At 30.4% G+C, this 16,342-nt stretch overlaps 3 protein-coding genes across 5 annotated transcripts in view; 2 read left to right on the top strand and 1 right to left on the bottom strand.

Moving 5' to 3' along the window:
• The window catches only part of LOC100167202 (transcriptional activator protein Pur-beta-B), a 17,215-nt gene extending 15,269 nt beyond the window's left edge, over positions 1-1,946 (bottom strand). The window contains exons 1-2 of one of the 3 annotated variants that reach the window (XM_008180643.2): positions 1,626-1,946; positions 886-921 (exon numbers count right to left, since the gene is read on the bottom strand). In XM_008180643.2, the coding sequence (XP_008178865.1) occupies positions 886-921; positions 1,626-1,668 (79 nt within the window). In that variant the 5' untranslated portion in view covers positions 1,669-1,946. Of the gene's footprint in view, positions 1-885; positions 922-1,079 lie in introns of all 3 variants that reach the window. The other 2 variants (XM_008180644.3, XM_001952574.5) reach the window with 2 other exon arrangements.
• Positions 1,947-4,418: 2,472 nt separating this feature from the next.
• Positions 4,419-7,936, top strand: LOC100163793 (protein Skeletor, isoforms B/C). Its single transcript, XM_001950790.5, has 13 exons — positions 4,419-4,680; positions 4,749-4,965; positions 5,095-5,203; positions 5,284-5,449; positions 5,516-5,588; positions 5,652-5,826; positions 5,897-6,139; positions 6,208-6,343; positions 6,736-6,928; positions 6,993-7,093; positions 7,176-7,430; positions 7,497-7,604; positions 7,670-7,936. Exons 1-13 carry the CDS (start codon positions 4,626-4,628, stop codon positions 7,864-7,866), a joined length of 2,028 nt encoding a protein of 675 aa, XP_001950825.2. The 5' UTR covers positions 4,419-4,625; the 3' UTR covers positions 7,867-7,936.
• Positions 7,937-10,783: 2,847 nt separating this feature from the next.
• Positions 10,784-12,638, top strand: LOC115034275. The gene is made up of 3 exons (XM_029490623.1): positions 10,784-11,093; positions 11,153-11,309; positions 11,400-12,638. Exons 1-3 carry the CDS (start codon positions 10,847-10,849, stop codon positions 11,620-11,622), a joined length of 627 nt encoding a protein of 208 aa, XP_029346483.1. The 5' UTR covers positions 10,784-10,846; the 3' UTR covers positions 11,623-12,638.
• The last annotated feature ends 3,704 nt before the right edge of the window (positions 12,639-16,342 follow it).

Genomic DNA, 16,342 nt, shown 5'->3' with positions numbered 1-16,342 from the left:
AACTGAAAATTGCACGTATTTTGATTGGGTGTTACTTGGTCAATTTAGGACTTTGAAAATTGGTTCAACTACCAATATGCATTAAAAAAATAGGCAAAAAAAATTTAATAGTTAAAATAGGTGGTTATCATTTAAGAAAAAAAGTTTTATTGTGCATGCGCAAGTCTAATTAAGTTAAAACAATATTTATAGGCCATCAAAAAGTGTATTTTTATGTCATAACAACCAAATAGAAAACAGAATTCAAATTGCGTTTCCCTACTCAAAGATATTGAGTGTTCTCAATTAGTGATTACACACTGTATACATATATATTAAAAACTATATTATTAAACATTAAATATCAGTACAAAATCATGACATATATTCTAATTATGCTTATTATAAATAATTGAAAAAAAAACATTTTTAAATATAATGATAATATTAAAACAATTTAATGATAACTAATGGAACACACTATAGCTAATTTTAAATAATAGGTAGGTAAATAGATAAACTGTTAAATGATAAATTATACTTCAAGCCTCGGTAGTTAATATAGATAATAAATATAGAATAAATTATTATGTTACTCATCTGGTTGATGAAGCATTAAATTATTAAAATAAACCATTATTTCAAAGCTTAACAGATGAAACAGTTCCGGATACTTAGATTGGAATTTTTTCATTGTGAATCAAGCCAAACGTACAAATTAAATCCTTAATATTTAAAAAAAAAAGTAACTATGGTATAATAACTAACATTATAATATAACAAAACATCATTACTCTTTACAATACCTTATATTAAAGAAACACTTAATCTTTACTTGGTACCAAAGTAGTATTTACAGGCATTAATGAAAAATAAAAAAATGATAAGATATTACATTATTCTTACCAGAATCAGAACCTGTAGCTCCATTTGAAGCTTGCCCTGGAAATCAAAATGTAAAATGTACTGATTAGACGATTGCTAGAGTAGTAAAACATTGTTTGTACATCAATATCGTCTCATAAGGGGTAAGCATAGCAGTGACCGTCTGGTAGCAGTCAAATGCTGGGACCACTAATTAACATGATAAAAACAAGTACCTCGTCTCCGATTCAGTCTCGGGTCTCCGGAGGACATGTTAAATTGTTATTTCGATAACCGGCAATACCAACAAGACAAATGACGCTTTACCCGAATATGGGAATCCACGAACCTAACTACAGTCCTTGGGTCAGAGGGTTGGTTTTCTTTTTATGTCGAAGAATGATGCCAGATTGTCAGCCGTTTTATCTGTTAATTCAACTTGGTCGCGACAAAAGAAAATGAACGAGACAAAAGCACAGACATATGTTAGGGGGGATGACTAGTGTGTGTGTGTGCGGTCATATGACGCGGGAACAAGGGAAACTACCCACACGGACTCTGGACAAGAGTGATGCGAGCGATAATAGTTTCGGCCGCCGATCCGGGGAGAAAAAGCAATACTATATACCGGCGCAATGAGTGCGGTATCACCTATGCGGCTGCTCGGGGTCAGCCATCTTGGATTCACGGATCCGTTATCTCCCGGGAAACGGCGGCAGGTCGTACGCTCACGCCGCCGCCGCCGTCCCGGTGCTTACGCGATGCATTTAAAACAAACTCACTTTGACTCTGGGGCTGATCATCGCCGCTCTCTCGGTCCGACATCGTCCGACAACGCACAATCACACAAACCGCCGCCCCGCTCTACTTGGCGCGCACACACACAGTTTACACACTCGTCGCCTGTCTGAGCGACTCCTCTGGTCGGTCGCTCGGTCGCTCGCACGCTCACGCACCACCACCGCACAAACACACACACCAACACGATAACACGCGCGCACACCGACACACGACGACGCCACCGACGCACAGCCGGCCGAACGATTTTTTGCTGTTTCCCCGCTACTTGCCGCCGTTCCCTCGTCTGTCAGCAGTCGGCGGGCTTGCACTCTCACTCTCTGACCACTCTCTGGCGGGGACACTCAAAATCCATGGCGCGCGCGCGCTAACGCTCGCTCGCTCTCCCAGTTTCCCCCCAGTCACCTCCACGACCATCCGATCGCCGCGCCGTTTAACGCACGCGCGCCATTTCGCTCGTTCTTTGACCGTCAATTTTCGTTTTTTACGCGCCGGAAAGTTCCTTGTACGGACGATCAGCTGCTGATCGGCGGCGTCGATGAACCGTTGGCGTGCGTGCGCACACCCGCGATAGCGCGGCGTTGCGCCATCTGCTAGAGTATAGATCGACCATTTTCGCGCGGCGCAACTTGCCAGCTGATCGAAACTGTATAGCAGCTGTCCGCGTAATATTATAACACATAAATAAATAATGTACTATGTACATACCACATAGTACCTACCATATTAATATGTAACGAGTAACGACGTCGGCGCACTTTACGGGTGGGTATTAATCACCCCACCCGGCTCATCAGCAGCCGTTCCGGGCTTTCGATCGGTAAACTCGTAGCCTTCAATCATCTGTGGGGTACTGGGGTCGGTGATGAGGGCCGAGGGGTTCTGAAGACGAAAAGATAATTCAGATTTTGCAATTGACATTCCGTATTTGAAGAATGCGATTGCATTTAGAGTGAACTATATAGGTATACAATATTAAAATATAAATATATAATTGCCTCCATGCCCTAGCTCCCAGTCATTTGCTCAAAGGGCGAAAAAAATCTGTCCGAGAGGTTGCTATATTTTAAATAAAATATAATACATACGTTTATTAAATATTTACCAATATAATTATTTTTAAATTGTTTCTGTAAAAAGTATGCTTGCATCAAGGCCAATATTTCATATTTATAATAAGAGATTTAGTACTTTAGTGACATAATATACAAACAGGCGTATACAGTATATAAAGATATATAATACGCTGGAATACTGGATACCTACTTGTATAAAGGACAGGTATATTTTGGACTTCCCTCATGCCTTTCCTTCCAAGGTATTTTTAGCATTATCGGACGCTTCCCCACCTGATGTGATATATAGTTATTTTTATGAAGGACCAGTTGTTCATTTATTGATTTGCAATTTCCATGCTATATTATTGTTTAATATTTAAAATTTTAATTTTTTGCCCGGGAGGGGGGGGGCTCAATGATTCGGGGAAAAGGCAAACATCCTAGATTCCCTAATAATTCCCTATCCTTATCGGTACCTATAGCTAAACAGGTTATACCTACCTAATACATATTAATATATTATATATTATTTTATCATACAATGATACAAATATACAATATATAATAATCATTTAAGATTTAAGAATAAACTATATAGCTATAAAGAAATACGATATGAACCTTGTAATAACTATAATACTTACAGTGTTCTATAAGCTATTACTTTATTATAACCTTGAACCTGCTATAGACTTTATTATACAATATACATTGTCAGATTGTCTTGTTAATACGACGTCTCTATTGTCTCAGAGCAACACGGCCAGTGGTGGCTCCAGGGGGGGAGGGCCCAGGATGTATTTCTAAACAATTTTATACTGTTAAAATCAAAATTATAAAAAAAAATTATCGAAATTGTCTGAAAATTATGACTTCCCCCCCCCCCCATCTTAACCATGTCTCTGGAGCCGCCCCTGAACACGACTATTCGAGTATAGTCGTGTCAAGCTCAAGCATACAGTTTTAAAAATAAGGCTAATATTGCTAATAGATAATATTGATAATGATAATTATAATTGATAGGTAGGTAACATGAACAGAACAATAATTAATATTATATTATCAGTGGCGCACACTCAAAAATAAATAGGGATAGTTTATTGAATCAGTTAAGTACCTCTATATCGGCTAATGGCCATAGCCTATATATTATTCAATATTTTTATATGCAGTAGAATTTTTATGATTTAGATATTTTGGGACTAGAAGGTCCACCCATCCACCCACTAAAAAAAATCAAGGGTGGCAGCTGCTACCCTTGAATCCTCCAGTGTGTGCCACTGTATATTATATTATGTGCTAGGTAGTACCTACTATCTAGGTAGCTAATTATAATATTAAGTAGTAACTGTATACTTTAATAAATCGCTATAGAGTATGTCGGCGGACATGTCGGACTATAGTTGCACAGACTATATTTTTATATAATAGGTGCGATCGTTTAATAAAAATAATAAAAAAAGTATGAGGTAGTAGCACAGATTGTATGAAAATTTTCATATAATCTGTGGTAGTAGTATAGACACTATAGTCATTAGTCGGCCAGTCGGGAGATTGTTGAATAATTGGTCACGTTAAATGTTGAACTACATTTTATATTTAAACATAATGGCCAGGTATTACATGCCCTGTACTAGAGCAGTATCACAGAATAAAGCAATATTCACTGTCACTTTCTAATTCTACCAAGATCTCTCTCTTTTTAGTATGACTCACTCTAACTCAGTAATCTGCTGGAAGGTACAACAGGTAGTTGTCACTGACACCGTGCGTGCCATTCTTGTGAATCTTGGTGATAATATATTTTTTTTTTTAAAGATATAATCTATATTACGCAATTAAATCATGAACACGATGTGAAGACTAAACATAGTTTATACATTTTAAATAATATTATTGTACTGTAATTTATAAGTGAACAAAATTATGTGTCTAGTTTTAATGGCTCGTTTGTTATTATGTTCAATTTTATTACTCGAAAGTAATTATGGAAACTTCAATGCCCCAGAATAAAAAATAACATTTATTGACATCATTTTTATCCCACAGGGAACTATGTCATAGGTACTGAGTATAGAGGTAAATCACTAGGAACTCTGAACTCATATCATCATCAAGTTGGTGGTGAAGTGTACGCTGTTAATGAGTATACACTTTTGATATCAGATTTTACATTTGATGGAAGTGCGAATGACGCATTTTTCTGGGCAGGTGCTTCTAGTAGACCAGGGCCTCAAGGATTTATTTTGGCTAATGAATATGGACGGTAAGAAAGATAATTTCTTAAATTATCTATCTGTACTTATTTATACTATTTTTAAAAAGCAAATTCATTACTGAATGAAAATATATTAAAATATTATTATATAATTTTATTTTTATATTATCATTATAGAACGGATGTGCTTAAACGATATTTAGGAAAAGAATTAAAATTAACTCTTCCAGATAACAAAAAATTGACTGAAATAAATTGGCTTGCTATTTACGATCTTTCTAAAAATGTAAGAAGTTTCGTGTCTTTATTTTAACTAGAATAAATGTTTTATAAATATTATTAAATTATAATATACATTTAATTTAGATTGCGTTTGGTGATGTTTATGTCCCAGAAGATTTTGAACCACCAATTAAACAAGTAATTGGTGATCTTACAACTAAATCACACGGAGTTTCATCAGGACCAATTGAAATATTAGATTCCAAAACAATCAAGATTCCTATGTTTTCTTACAATGGTGCTGGGAAAGGTAAACATAAATCAAATATTATTTCTTAAAATTAAATTAATTTTAATTTTTTTTAATTCTTCATAGACACTTACTTTGTTGTTGGGAATGGACCTCAACCATCAGCAAAAGGGCGAAAAATTCCAGATGAATCGGGATAGTGAGTCAATATTTTACAGAGTTATTTTATTTAAAGTATTTAATTAATTTGATTTTGTTACAGCCTAGACAATTTAAGAACTTATTTAAATGAAACTATTATACTAGAACTGGTTGGAGATATAACTGTTTTTGACATAGATTGGTTGAGCGTGTATGATTTACAAACTAAAGACAATTTTGGATGGGTTTTAATACCGGATGAACCGAATGTACCCCCATCTTTGCAAAAAGTTGCTGTAAGTATTATTATAATAAAGTAACAACTTTTAGCAAAATATATAAATATTTTTCCCATGTTTATTTTAGGATAAAATAGAGAATATTATGCATTGTGTTCAATTACATAAAAAGCTTCAACTAAGTTGGCAAGTATTTGGCCCTCAAATTACAATAAGACTAGCAGGACAAATAGATGAAGATAATTATATGGCATTTGGATTTAGTGGATCTGAAGAAGCACCTCAAATGCTAGGAGCTGATATTGCTATAACATACATTGATGGTTTTAGAGGTCAAGCAACGGATTATAATATCACAGACAAATCTCCAGTTTGTAGAGATATTTTTTATTTTTATGTACAAAATAATATTCTCAATACCAATGATTTTTATTATAGTGTGTGAAAGTATTGGGGCAGTATAAAGGAGTATGTAGGGACACTCTAGTTGGTGGATTAGATGACAATCAAGTACATACTGCAACTAGAGAAAACGGGATCAATGTCATAACATATAGAAGAAACTTACAATCATGTATGTCTATTTAATCAATCAATTAATATACAATTAAATATAATGGAAGTTTTGCTAGGAATAGATCAATTTTTTTTTCATTTGTTTTACATGTTTATGATGATTCAAAATGTTTAGTTTTATTTTACAATACCTATTATAAACTTTTTAACTTCTTTATAGTTTGTTTTTAAAATATTTGTGTCTTAAACTTTGAACACTTTCTATTATAGAAGTAATTATTATTATGCAGTGGCCATAGAGAGTATAATATACTTTAATATACTACTACTATATTTATAATATAGTTGTTGTGAAAATATTCCAATTTTTTTTTTATTACGGTTTAAATTATAAAACTCAAAATTAAAATGTATACTAATATTAATTTACAATAACATTTTTTATTGTAGATGATGTTGGAGACAAAGAGTTTAAAACTAATACATTAAATTCGATGATCTGGGCAATTGGTCGTATGAATCATCAAAAAGAACCTAGTGTTCATGATTTTTTCCCAAGAAGTGTATTAAAACTCGACCTAGATCCTAAGCCTCCAATTGATACTTGTTACTCATTTACTGTGAATACTGAAACTTTAAAAAAGTACATTTTTATTCATAACGTAAAGTTTATATTTATTTATTTTTTAAATAACCATTATTTTCAGAGATGTATGGGAACAACCAAAAATCATCGATTCGAGTTTACGTATGATGACTGCTACTTTAGGTCCATCAGGTGGGAAAAAAGGATTTCAAGGTCTAACAGGTAAGTCATTTAAATTTATTATATTCAAAATTGTTGAAAAAAGTTAAATTGTTAAATGTTTTTTTTTTTAATTTTTCTTTAGGATTACCTTCACCTGGTCTTGCATGGTTTATAAATGGATATTTAATACCTGAAATATGGTTGAAACGTGGTATTACATATGTAATACATATTTATGGGGGCAACAACCCTCACAGTTCACAGTATTATCATCCATTTGTAATAACTGATGAACCAAATGGTGGCTATGATGGTATGACAGATGTTGCACAGAAACATACAAGAGTATTAGCTGGTGTTCAATATACATTAAGGAGACAAGCTAGACCTACTTCTGGTAAATAAGTCTGTTGTATGGTTGTAATTTTAAATAAGTAATAAATATTTTAATGTACCTATTTAGCGGGCCCATTATGTTTACGTGAACGAAAGGGATTTGATCGCCGTTTAGATGATAATTTTATTTCATTTAAAGAATTTAATAAATCATTGGATATGCGATGTGAACCAGGTCAATTAAAGCAAATATTTTATTTTTTTGTATTCAATAAAAGTAAAAATGATTATGTATTTTAGGAGATCCAGCTGTATTGGAATTTAAACCAAATTCTTCTTGGCCAGATATAGTATATTACCATAGTTTTGTTCAAAGCAATATGGGATGGAAGTTACATATTGTTGACAAATTTAGTACAGGTAGAAATTCAGCTGCTCAAGTACAATTTAATTGGCTCTTAGGAATATTTCTCTACTTAATTTTTACTCAAATGTGATATTTTAGAATTAAATTTATTTGTATATACTACAGTTATAAAAAATAAAATAATTTATGCATAAAACAAATAACAATTGTTAATGCTTTAAAAATTAATATCTGTCTAAAATATTTAAAAAACAATTTAGTTATCACCAAACTGCGTACATAAAAATATTCAAAATCACTATTACTATTGTTTAGTGGAATAAAATATATCTGTAAAGCTAAAATAGCCTTTAACAACAAGAACACTTTACTTCCATCAAGAAACTTTATTCTAAAAACAAGAAAAAATCTATTGGAAACAATGTATGGAGTATAGCCCTTTATGAATGTGAAACTTGGACAGTATTAACGGAAGAGCAAAAAGGCTAGTCGTTTGAAATGTAGTGCTACAGAAGAATTTTAAGGATAAGTTGGATGGACAGAGAAACCAATGTAGATGTACTGGAAATAATAGCAGAAACAAAATTGCTTTGGAAAAATATAGTTAGAAGACGAAACGAATGTATTGGATATATTATTATAATGTGAAACGAAGGATTGCTAAAACTGATAATAGAAAGAAGCGTAGAGGGGAAGACCAAGATTAGAATATATTTAACAGATAATAAAAAACCAAGGATGCAACTCATATGTCATAAAAAGTATATTTGAATACTTTCCCAAAACGTACCAACGTAATCTGCAAGTGATACATAGTTGTATGTGTAATTAATTAATTAATTGTTTTGTTCAATTTTATTTTATATTAAAGTTAAGTTAAGTTTAATTTAAGTTCAGTATAATTATAGGTACTACCGATATTTAAAATCCAATGGTGTAGGATGATCATTTGAACCACCCATACCTCGAATGTAACTAAAATATGCTTCGATACCATCTTGGTTGAGCCGTCGAGAAATGATATACTTTATGTCATATTCACTTTGTAAATCATTGAATAGATTTTGAAAAGATTTATTGGTTATAATAATACCTTTTTGGAAAGGCATAAGAGATTTTGATCCATGGACTCTCATATCTTTTATATATTGAGTCATTTTATTTAACAAAATATTTTGATTTTCAATGTCTAAGCCATAGCTGTTAGTAAATCCATCTTTTGCCATCCTTGTATTCAACAAATCAAACCAATCATTGAATAAACTTAATACGTTGCTCATCTAAAAAGTAGAAACATCAATACATCAGTGTTAACTACATTTAATAAATATACAAGGTACAAGGAATAAATAATTGTTACCTCTTGCCAATTCGAAATATGGTCTAACATTTTAGCCTTTCCACAAAATTCTATAGCTTTAGACAACCGATCAGAGAAAACCTGGGCTGTCAGTTTTACATTTTGTCGTTGAGCTCCAGTCACATCCAAATGTGACTGATTGATTTTGTAAGCCAAATTAATTTCAGTACAATGAACGGATAAGAACTTGACCAGAGTTTCTTTTCCTATATACTTATTATCATAAACAAACCCATGATCTAATAAGTGATTTCTTGCCAGTTTTATTAAGTGTGGAACATCCGCAAACACATGAACATTTTTACCATTAAATGGGTTTTTAAATGATGTACTTTCAGTGTTTATGTTTAAAGTGTTCCAAAGTGTTCGATTTGTTGGTCCCATATCACTTACCATTGCAGCAACCTAGGTTTACAAATATTTTAGTCTCAGAAAAAAGTATAAAATAATATTTATTAAACCTTATATCAAATGCTTTTCAATGACTGAATTACTTCAAATAGAATTTCCTTAGTCATGGGTTGATCAAAATTATAATAAATTGGCTGTTTCCACGGGCTTATAATTCCTCTTGCCATCATCACTTGTACACATTTATTAGGACCCCAAATTTGTAATAACTTTTAAGTATGTTCTTAATTCTAATTAAATAATTGTATTTTGTTATTTTTTGTTTAGAAATTAACTCTAGAATTAAGTAGTTTTACTTAAATTTGTATCTAATTTTGAATCATTAATAAATACTGACACCATAATGAGCACTTACACCATCACAGACTTTCCTCTTATAGTTTGTAGGCAAGCAAACCACTAAAACCAGTAAGTATTTTGTTGGCACTACATTTTTTTTTTTAGAGTCTTTTTTTGTCCAGGAACAAAATCAGTAGACGAAAAATGTATTGAACATACACTTGCTGTATTTCATTATATAAACATAATATTTACATTACTACATTGAATACAGGTATCAATCACTGAATTATCTTTAGAGGACAAAAGTTACCATGCTCTAAAGAAATTCCTGATCCTAAACGAGTTAATTTGATCCATTCATTTAGAAGGTGTGTTTTAGGAAATCGGTGGAAACCGATATCTTTACTTCCAGTCCTATTAACACATCCTTCTACAGCACAAGTTGGCATTATAAATAAATATAAAACTACACAATGATTTTATAAAACAACTTTATTAGTTAAGGAACAGTTAATTACAAGTAATAAATTACAATATAACATTAAAACAATAGTAATATAGTATACATTGATAACATCAATATTAGCAACATAATACAATATAAATTAAAATTATAATATTAAATATATAATTTGCTTGTGTAATTCTATAATGTATATCAATTTTATCATAAAATATTATATATAATAATAAATTAATTTTAAAAAAAAGCGGGAACCCATCCAGCGGTATTTTATGATAACAAAAACAGCTGTGACCACCAGCGCAAACGACGACCAAAACTCGTATTTTTTTGATAAGCTGCTGACATACCTGGTTTGTTATATCATGCTATTTATAAATAATATACAAAATCTACACTAATACTATTAATTAAAAAATTATAATGTCGGTGATTGGTTGCTCATAACAACAATAGTTTAGTTTAAACAATGAAAATAATTCTATGAAATATCGTACAGTCCATTAATAATTTAAGTAAAAATACCATTATTTAACTATTAATTCTAATTATTTTTTTCGACATTAATAAATTACCTCTTTTTTTTTTGGTCCAATGACCGAATATGAGTTTTTTTCCGGAAATGAATTGGTACAACATGTTGAACTAAAAGTGAAATCTTTAATGATCATAATATCTGAGATAAAACAGTCTAGTCTCAATTATGAGTTTGATACATCAATACGTAATGATATTAACGAGTATATACAAATTGTAGAAACAGATTGTCAGACAATAATAAATGATATTAAAAATAATTTGTTTTCAAACAAAATATATCATAAAACTCAAAATATTTATGGTAATACATTTTAAGTAATTATTAAAAACAATAGCCATACATTTTTTTTTATATCAAAGATAAAATAATGCTGCCGTCAATTTGGATGTTAAATAATGAAGACTACTACAAACAAAAAATGCAAAAATTTGAGGTAGAAATCAATTCTAAAGTTGATGATGTAACAAAATCAATTGGATCAACTACAGATATTTTGAATGCATATTATAAAGAAAAGTAAGTTTTAAAGAACTGTAATTAAATTTATTACTTAAAACACAGTAATTGTGCTTGGACATTTTATTTAATATACAAATAATTTATTAGCTTATTACTTGATGAACAAACTAATGACATTTATCAGAAATTAAATTTACAAAAAAATATACTTAATCAAGAAATTGATAAATTCAATAACACAGATGTCATATTAAAAAATGCCTTTTGCAAATCGAAAGAAAGTCTTTTAAAAAAAAATGATGAAAATGTCTTGTTGATTAATGAAGCCCGTAAATTGATATTTAAATATCAACAAAACATGTATGTTTAATATTTATTTTATAGGGAACATATAAAATATAATTAATTTTTAAGAATTTAATGTTACGGGTATACTATTTGAAACCTAAAATATAAATTCTATGAGTTTTACGACTGCTTAATTTTTGTTTTTATAGTGACATGGTGTAGTAATGGTGTTTATAATCATTTGTCATTACCAAGTGGTTAGTAGTTACAATTAATACGTATTAGGTACTCTGGCATAGGCGCAAAAAGCGTTTGGGATATAGGGGGGGGGGGCTAAAGCCTTACTTTGATAATATTGAATAAGCTTAAAACCAAATATAGGAAATGTTTGGGGGAGGCTTAGGCCCCAAAGCCCCCTCCTTTTTGCGCCAATGGATCCTGTTACTCTATGTTTAATGCAGACTGTTATTATCTTTATTATTTATTAGCTTTAGGCTTATTTTCGCCTTATTGTCTATATCCTAAAAAAGGTGGTGGACCTTTTTATTATAGCAGGCCAAATCTGTGTTATGCTTTGGCATAATGGGTTAATATTTTTTAGATGTGAATAGAGAATTTTAAAATAATAAAATATACATATAAGAACTATTTTTAGTAATATTATCTATTTATTGTATAAAAAGGAATGTTTGAGTGTGTGTCCTTTGTGCATTCCTAAACTTCTAGACCAATTTTGAAGAAATTGTTTGTATTTGTTTTAATGATTCCCGGGATGATTTAGATTTACAATTGGACCCAGTAGGTACAACCCCGGGAAAATATACAAATATGACGAATATAATTTTTAGAAGTTTATAATTATTTTCTTGCATGTATTAGCTGTATTGCACATTTTTTACAACATTTTAGATTTATGGTTTTCAGAAATATTTAAAAAAAGAGCAAATTCTGTCCTGAGTTACCTCATTTTACAGTATTTATTTATTGTTGGTTGCCATTGGTTAATCAGGCAGCTTAGTTACAAGTTTACATCAAATTAAATGTTAGATTCTGAGCGGAGCGAGGAAGCTATTGTTTTTACAATGGTGTTTATTATTTTTTTTTTATATCCTGTATACAAAATTTCTTCCAGAAGGAGTATTTCGATTTTAACATATAGTACCTAATCTTTTAGCAAATTGGATCAAGATGGTACTTTAGAGAGGTCATTTTTCGATTTTCTCAATAGTTATTTAATGCCAAGGGAAAAACCACCGGAAAATTACGAAAAAACGCTAAAAATGGGATTTTAATTTCTAACCCTTTGTTTATCACCATAGAAACGAATAAAAAATTATAATATTTTAATATTAATTCAACTTACATGATAAAATAAATAATAACAAAATATAAAATATCCAGACTGACAAACCGTCTCCGCTCAGAATCGTTTTTCTTATACAATGATATTATATCATTGAATTCAAGTCTAATACAACCATTATACAATGACCCACTTGTAATATACTGTACAGCAGAGGGACATCCACTTACCTGCTTTTTGAATATTGCCTACCAAGGTGGCTGAGTTGCACTTACTGAATTATACCCAAAAAGTTTTGAACGATCATAATTTTGTTAAGAGTTGCCATCGATCAGCTAGAGCTAGTTTTAAATATATTTCCAAAATAATAAAATTTGTAAATACCTTGGAGGACTTGTTCGAAAGCCATAGGTTGAAGACCCCTGATTTATATTTTATTCAAATTTAATACCTATAATCTATATAAAAATAATAGGTAAACCATTTAGATAATTAAGAATTTTAAGTAAAACTTCAGTATCTTTTTATTGATTAATAACTACTGAATAACAATATAATAAGCTATAAATAGTATAAATACCTAGTTATAAATTATAATTTATAATTTACATTATTGTTTGATATAATATAGGTTAATGGTAAAGAATAACATTATGAATATAGTTGAGTCAGTGTCAAAAAGTATGTCAGTGAGGGCCAAATGTCTGCAATTAGAAATTTGTTTAATTTGGGAGGGAGAAACAATTATAAGAATGTATAAAAATATTGAGAAACTTATTGAAGTAAACAAACAAAAATTTGATTGTTATAATGACCTCCAATTTCAAATGGGGAACATTAATACAGCAATAAATAAGGACTTGGACGATATTAAATTTGAAAGTTCCAAAACTATTAGTAGCATATCTAATCAGATTCAAAAATACAATAATATTAAAATAATAGCTGAAGAAAAAAGTAGATACTTAGATGAGTTACATAATAAGATTCCTGTTACTGAAGAAATTCTACTAAACAGGTTAAGTTTTTTAAGAGTGATATCTTATTATTATTATTATTATTTATTAATTACTATCATACCTACCATAATAGTATACCTATACTAGTGGCTACTACTTAAATTATATATGTCTTGTATCATTATATGTATTATGTAGACATTTTATGTAAAATTATATTACTTTTCATTTATACGCTACAAAGTACAAATTAATTAAAAATAACAATTTGGAAGTAGGTAGATTATTTTCTTTATCAGGGCTGGCTTGAAGGCAGCCTTTTTCTCGTGTATTTAAAGTCCTCACGTATGTCTGATGTGTAACAATAATTTATCGGCCATTCAAATATATTGCTGGTTAATTTGATTTTTGAAGTTAATAATCATTTTATTAGTTATCAATTAAAATTTAGACATTACTCAATGGGGTAGTTATTAATTATTATCAATTATAAATTATAATACAATAATATGAGTCTTATACTTTTATTGTATGTTGTGAATTTGTCAATAATTGGCATAAACAATTTTTTCATATATCCAGTTATCCAGATTTCAGTTATGTTGATTTGCATAAGATCACACTGACACGTACATAGAGCCTCAATATTCACCAAGTCAGCTCAGTCCATTATAACATATCTAATTGTTTAAGTTACATATTGGCTATTAGGTACCTACTTATTAGTAATATAGAGCTATTAGCTATATGTTATATATAAATACTATTAATTAAATATTTAAGTAGCTTATTGTTATGTAATTATTACCTATGTACCACTTAGATGTGCGCACGAGTATGGCTTGTAGGACTACTTGGGTGCCATTGGTTAATTTTCAGGGAGGGGAACAAAATTAAACTAGATTCCGAAACCTATTATTCTGTACGAACATAAAATTATTGGTTCACTGATTAAGTGATAGGTAAGCATTAAGCAAAACTGCAAAAGTCTATGGTATCAAGTATGGTATTAAATATGAAATAAATACGTAGGTATATTGATTCAAAGCATAAATAATTTTTTTTGTACACTTTTTTATTTTTTAGGGTCAGCATGTCCCCCATTTTCCTCCCTAATGGGTGTCCTTGGGGCTATAGCCACATCTCAATTTTTTTTTTTAGTTTGTCACAAAAAAATGTGCCAAAAAGACTATATACCTACCCTAAACTCTAAAGCCTTTCCCACCTACCCAGTGGCGTCATTTCAGTTTTTAATAGAGGGGGGGCAAAGGTTTTGACCGGCCCGAATGGGTAAAAAAAAACCACTCGCTTCGCTCGCAACCATATATTAACTACTTACATTTTTTTGTGGTACACTTTTTATTATCTAGGTAACATCATTTTTAAATAGAAGGTAGCAGATATTTTAGAAAAACAATTCTATACCTATCAGTTAAAAGTCTACAAACTATATTATATGGAAATATTTATATTGATAAACAATAATATTATAGTAGTTTATTAGGATATTTTCTTTTTTTTATTTTTGAAAATATATCAACTGCATTATCTATAAATCAATTTTACCTGATTCATCAATTATAAGTTATAGCCCATACTCTATTACTCTGGTATAGCCATATAGGTATTATACTATATATTTACAAATTAATATTATCTTAAATTATAATATATATTTTTTGTTTTATTGCTTGCTTATTGACTTAAGTTTTGTCTGTTTATTAAACATACCAGAAATTATTATCGATTCTCGAACAGTTTGTGGTAATTTTATATTTTTAGCCTCATCACCACCCATTTATTTATTTTTAAGTCATATTTTGCTCAAATTAAAAGTTTAATGTAAACACGCATTACAAAAAAATTAATTTTAATTTAGGTAGAATAGGGTATACTCAACTAAAATATTAACACAAATAGTTGAATCATACACGACTGTCGCAAGTTAACTGAAGTCCGTGATCAATGATAATATTATTAATAAGAGTGCCAATCGGTTGTTGTTTTTAGAATTTGTATTAATTTTAGATTTTAGAAATTAAACTATACGAGATTATGATACTAATTATTATTATTGTTGTGCATATAACAATATTAATATGTTCATTTTCCTCCACAAAACACACTCACACAAAGTCACAAACAAATATACATAAATGCATACCCATACATACAATGTGTACGTCCCCGCATGCGTCTAAATATAAATATATTCCAACTATTCAATTAGTAAAAATGTATCATTGTGACAATAATTGCTATTAGTAGGTACTTACATAGTATAATATTTTCTGAAAATTTTATAAAATAGGCATGTTTTTGTGCTAATAAAATATAGTAATGGTAAGACGGCAACAACTGGGCACGGCCCATCGGGCCGCTTTTAAAATCAGACAGGGGCAAATGCCCACCTTGCCCCCCCCCCCCAAATGACGCCACTGGGTTGAGGAGGTAATGGTATATTCCAGGAGCATTATTTTTAAAAATGAATACCCTTGAAGTGCTTATAAAATATTTTCTTCCCATTTAAATCCATTTGA

Source organism: Acyrthosiphon pisum, chromosome A2 (assembly GCF_005508785.2).
Source record: "Acyrthosiphon pisum isolate AL4f chromosome A2, pea_aphid_22Mar2018_4r6ur, whole genome shotgun sequence".
Lineage (NCBI taxonomy): Eukaryota > Metazoa > Arthropoda > Insecta > Hemiptera > Aphididae > Acyrthosiphon > Acyrthosiphon pisum.
The sequence above is the reverse complement of the archived record's forward strand: the minus strand, read 5'-3'. Positions and strand labels throughout refer to the sequence as shown.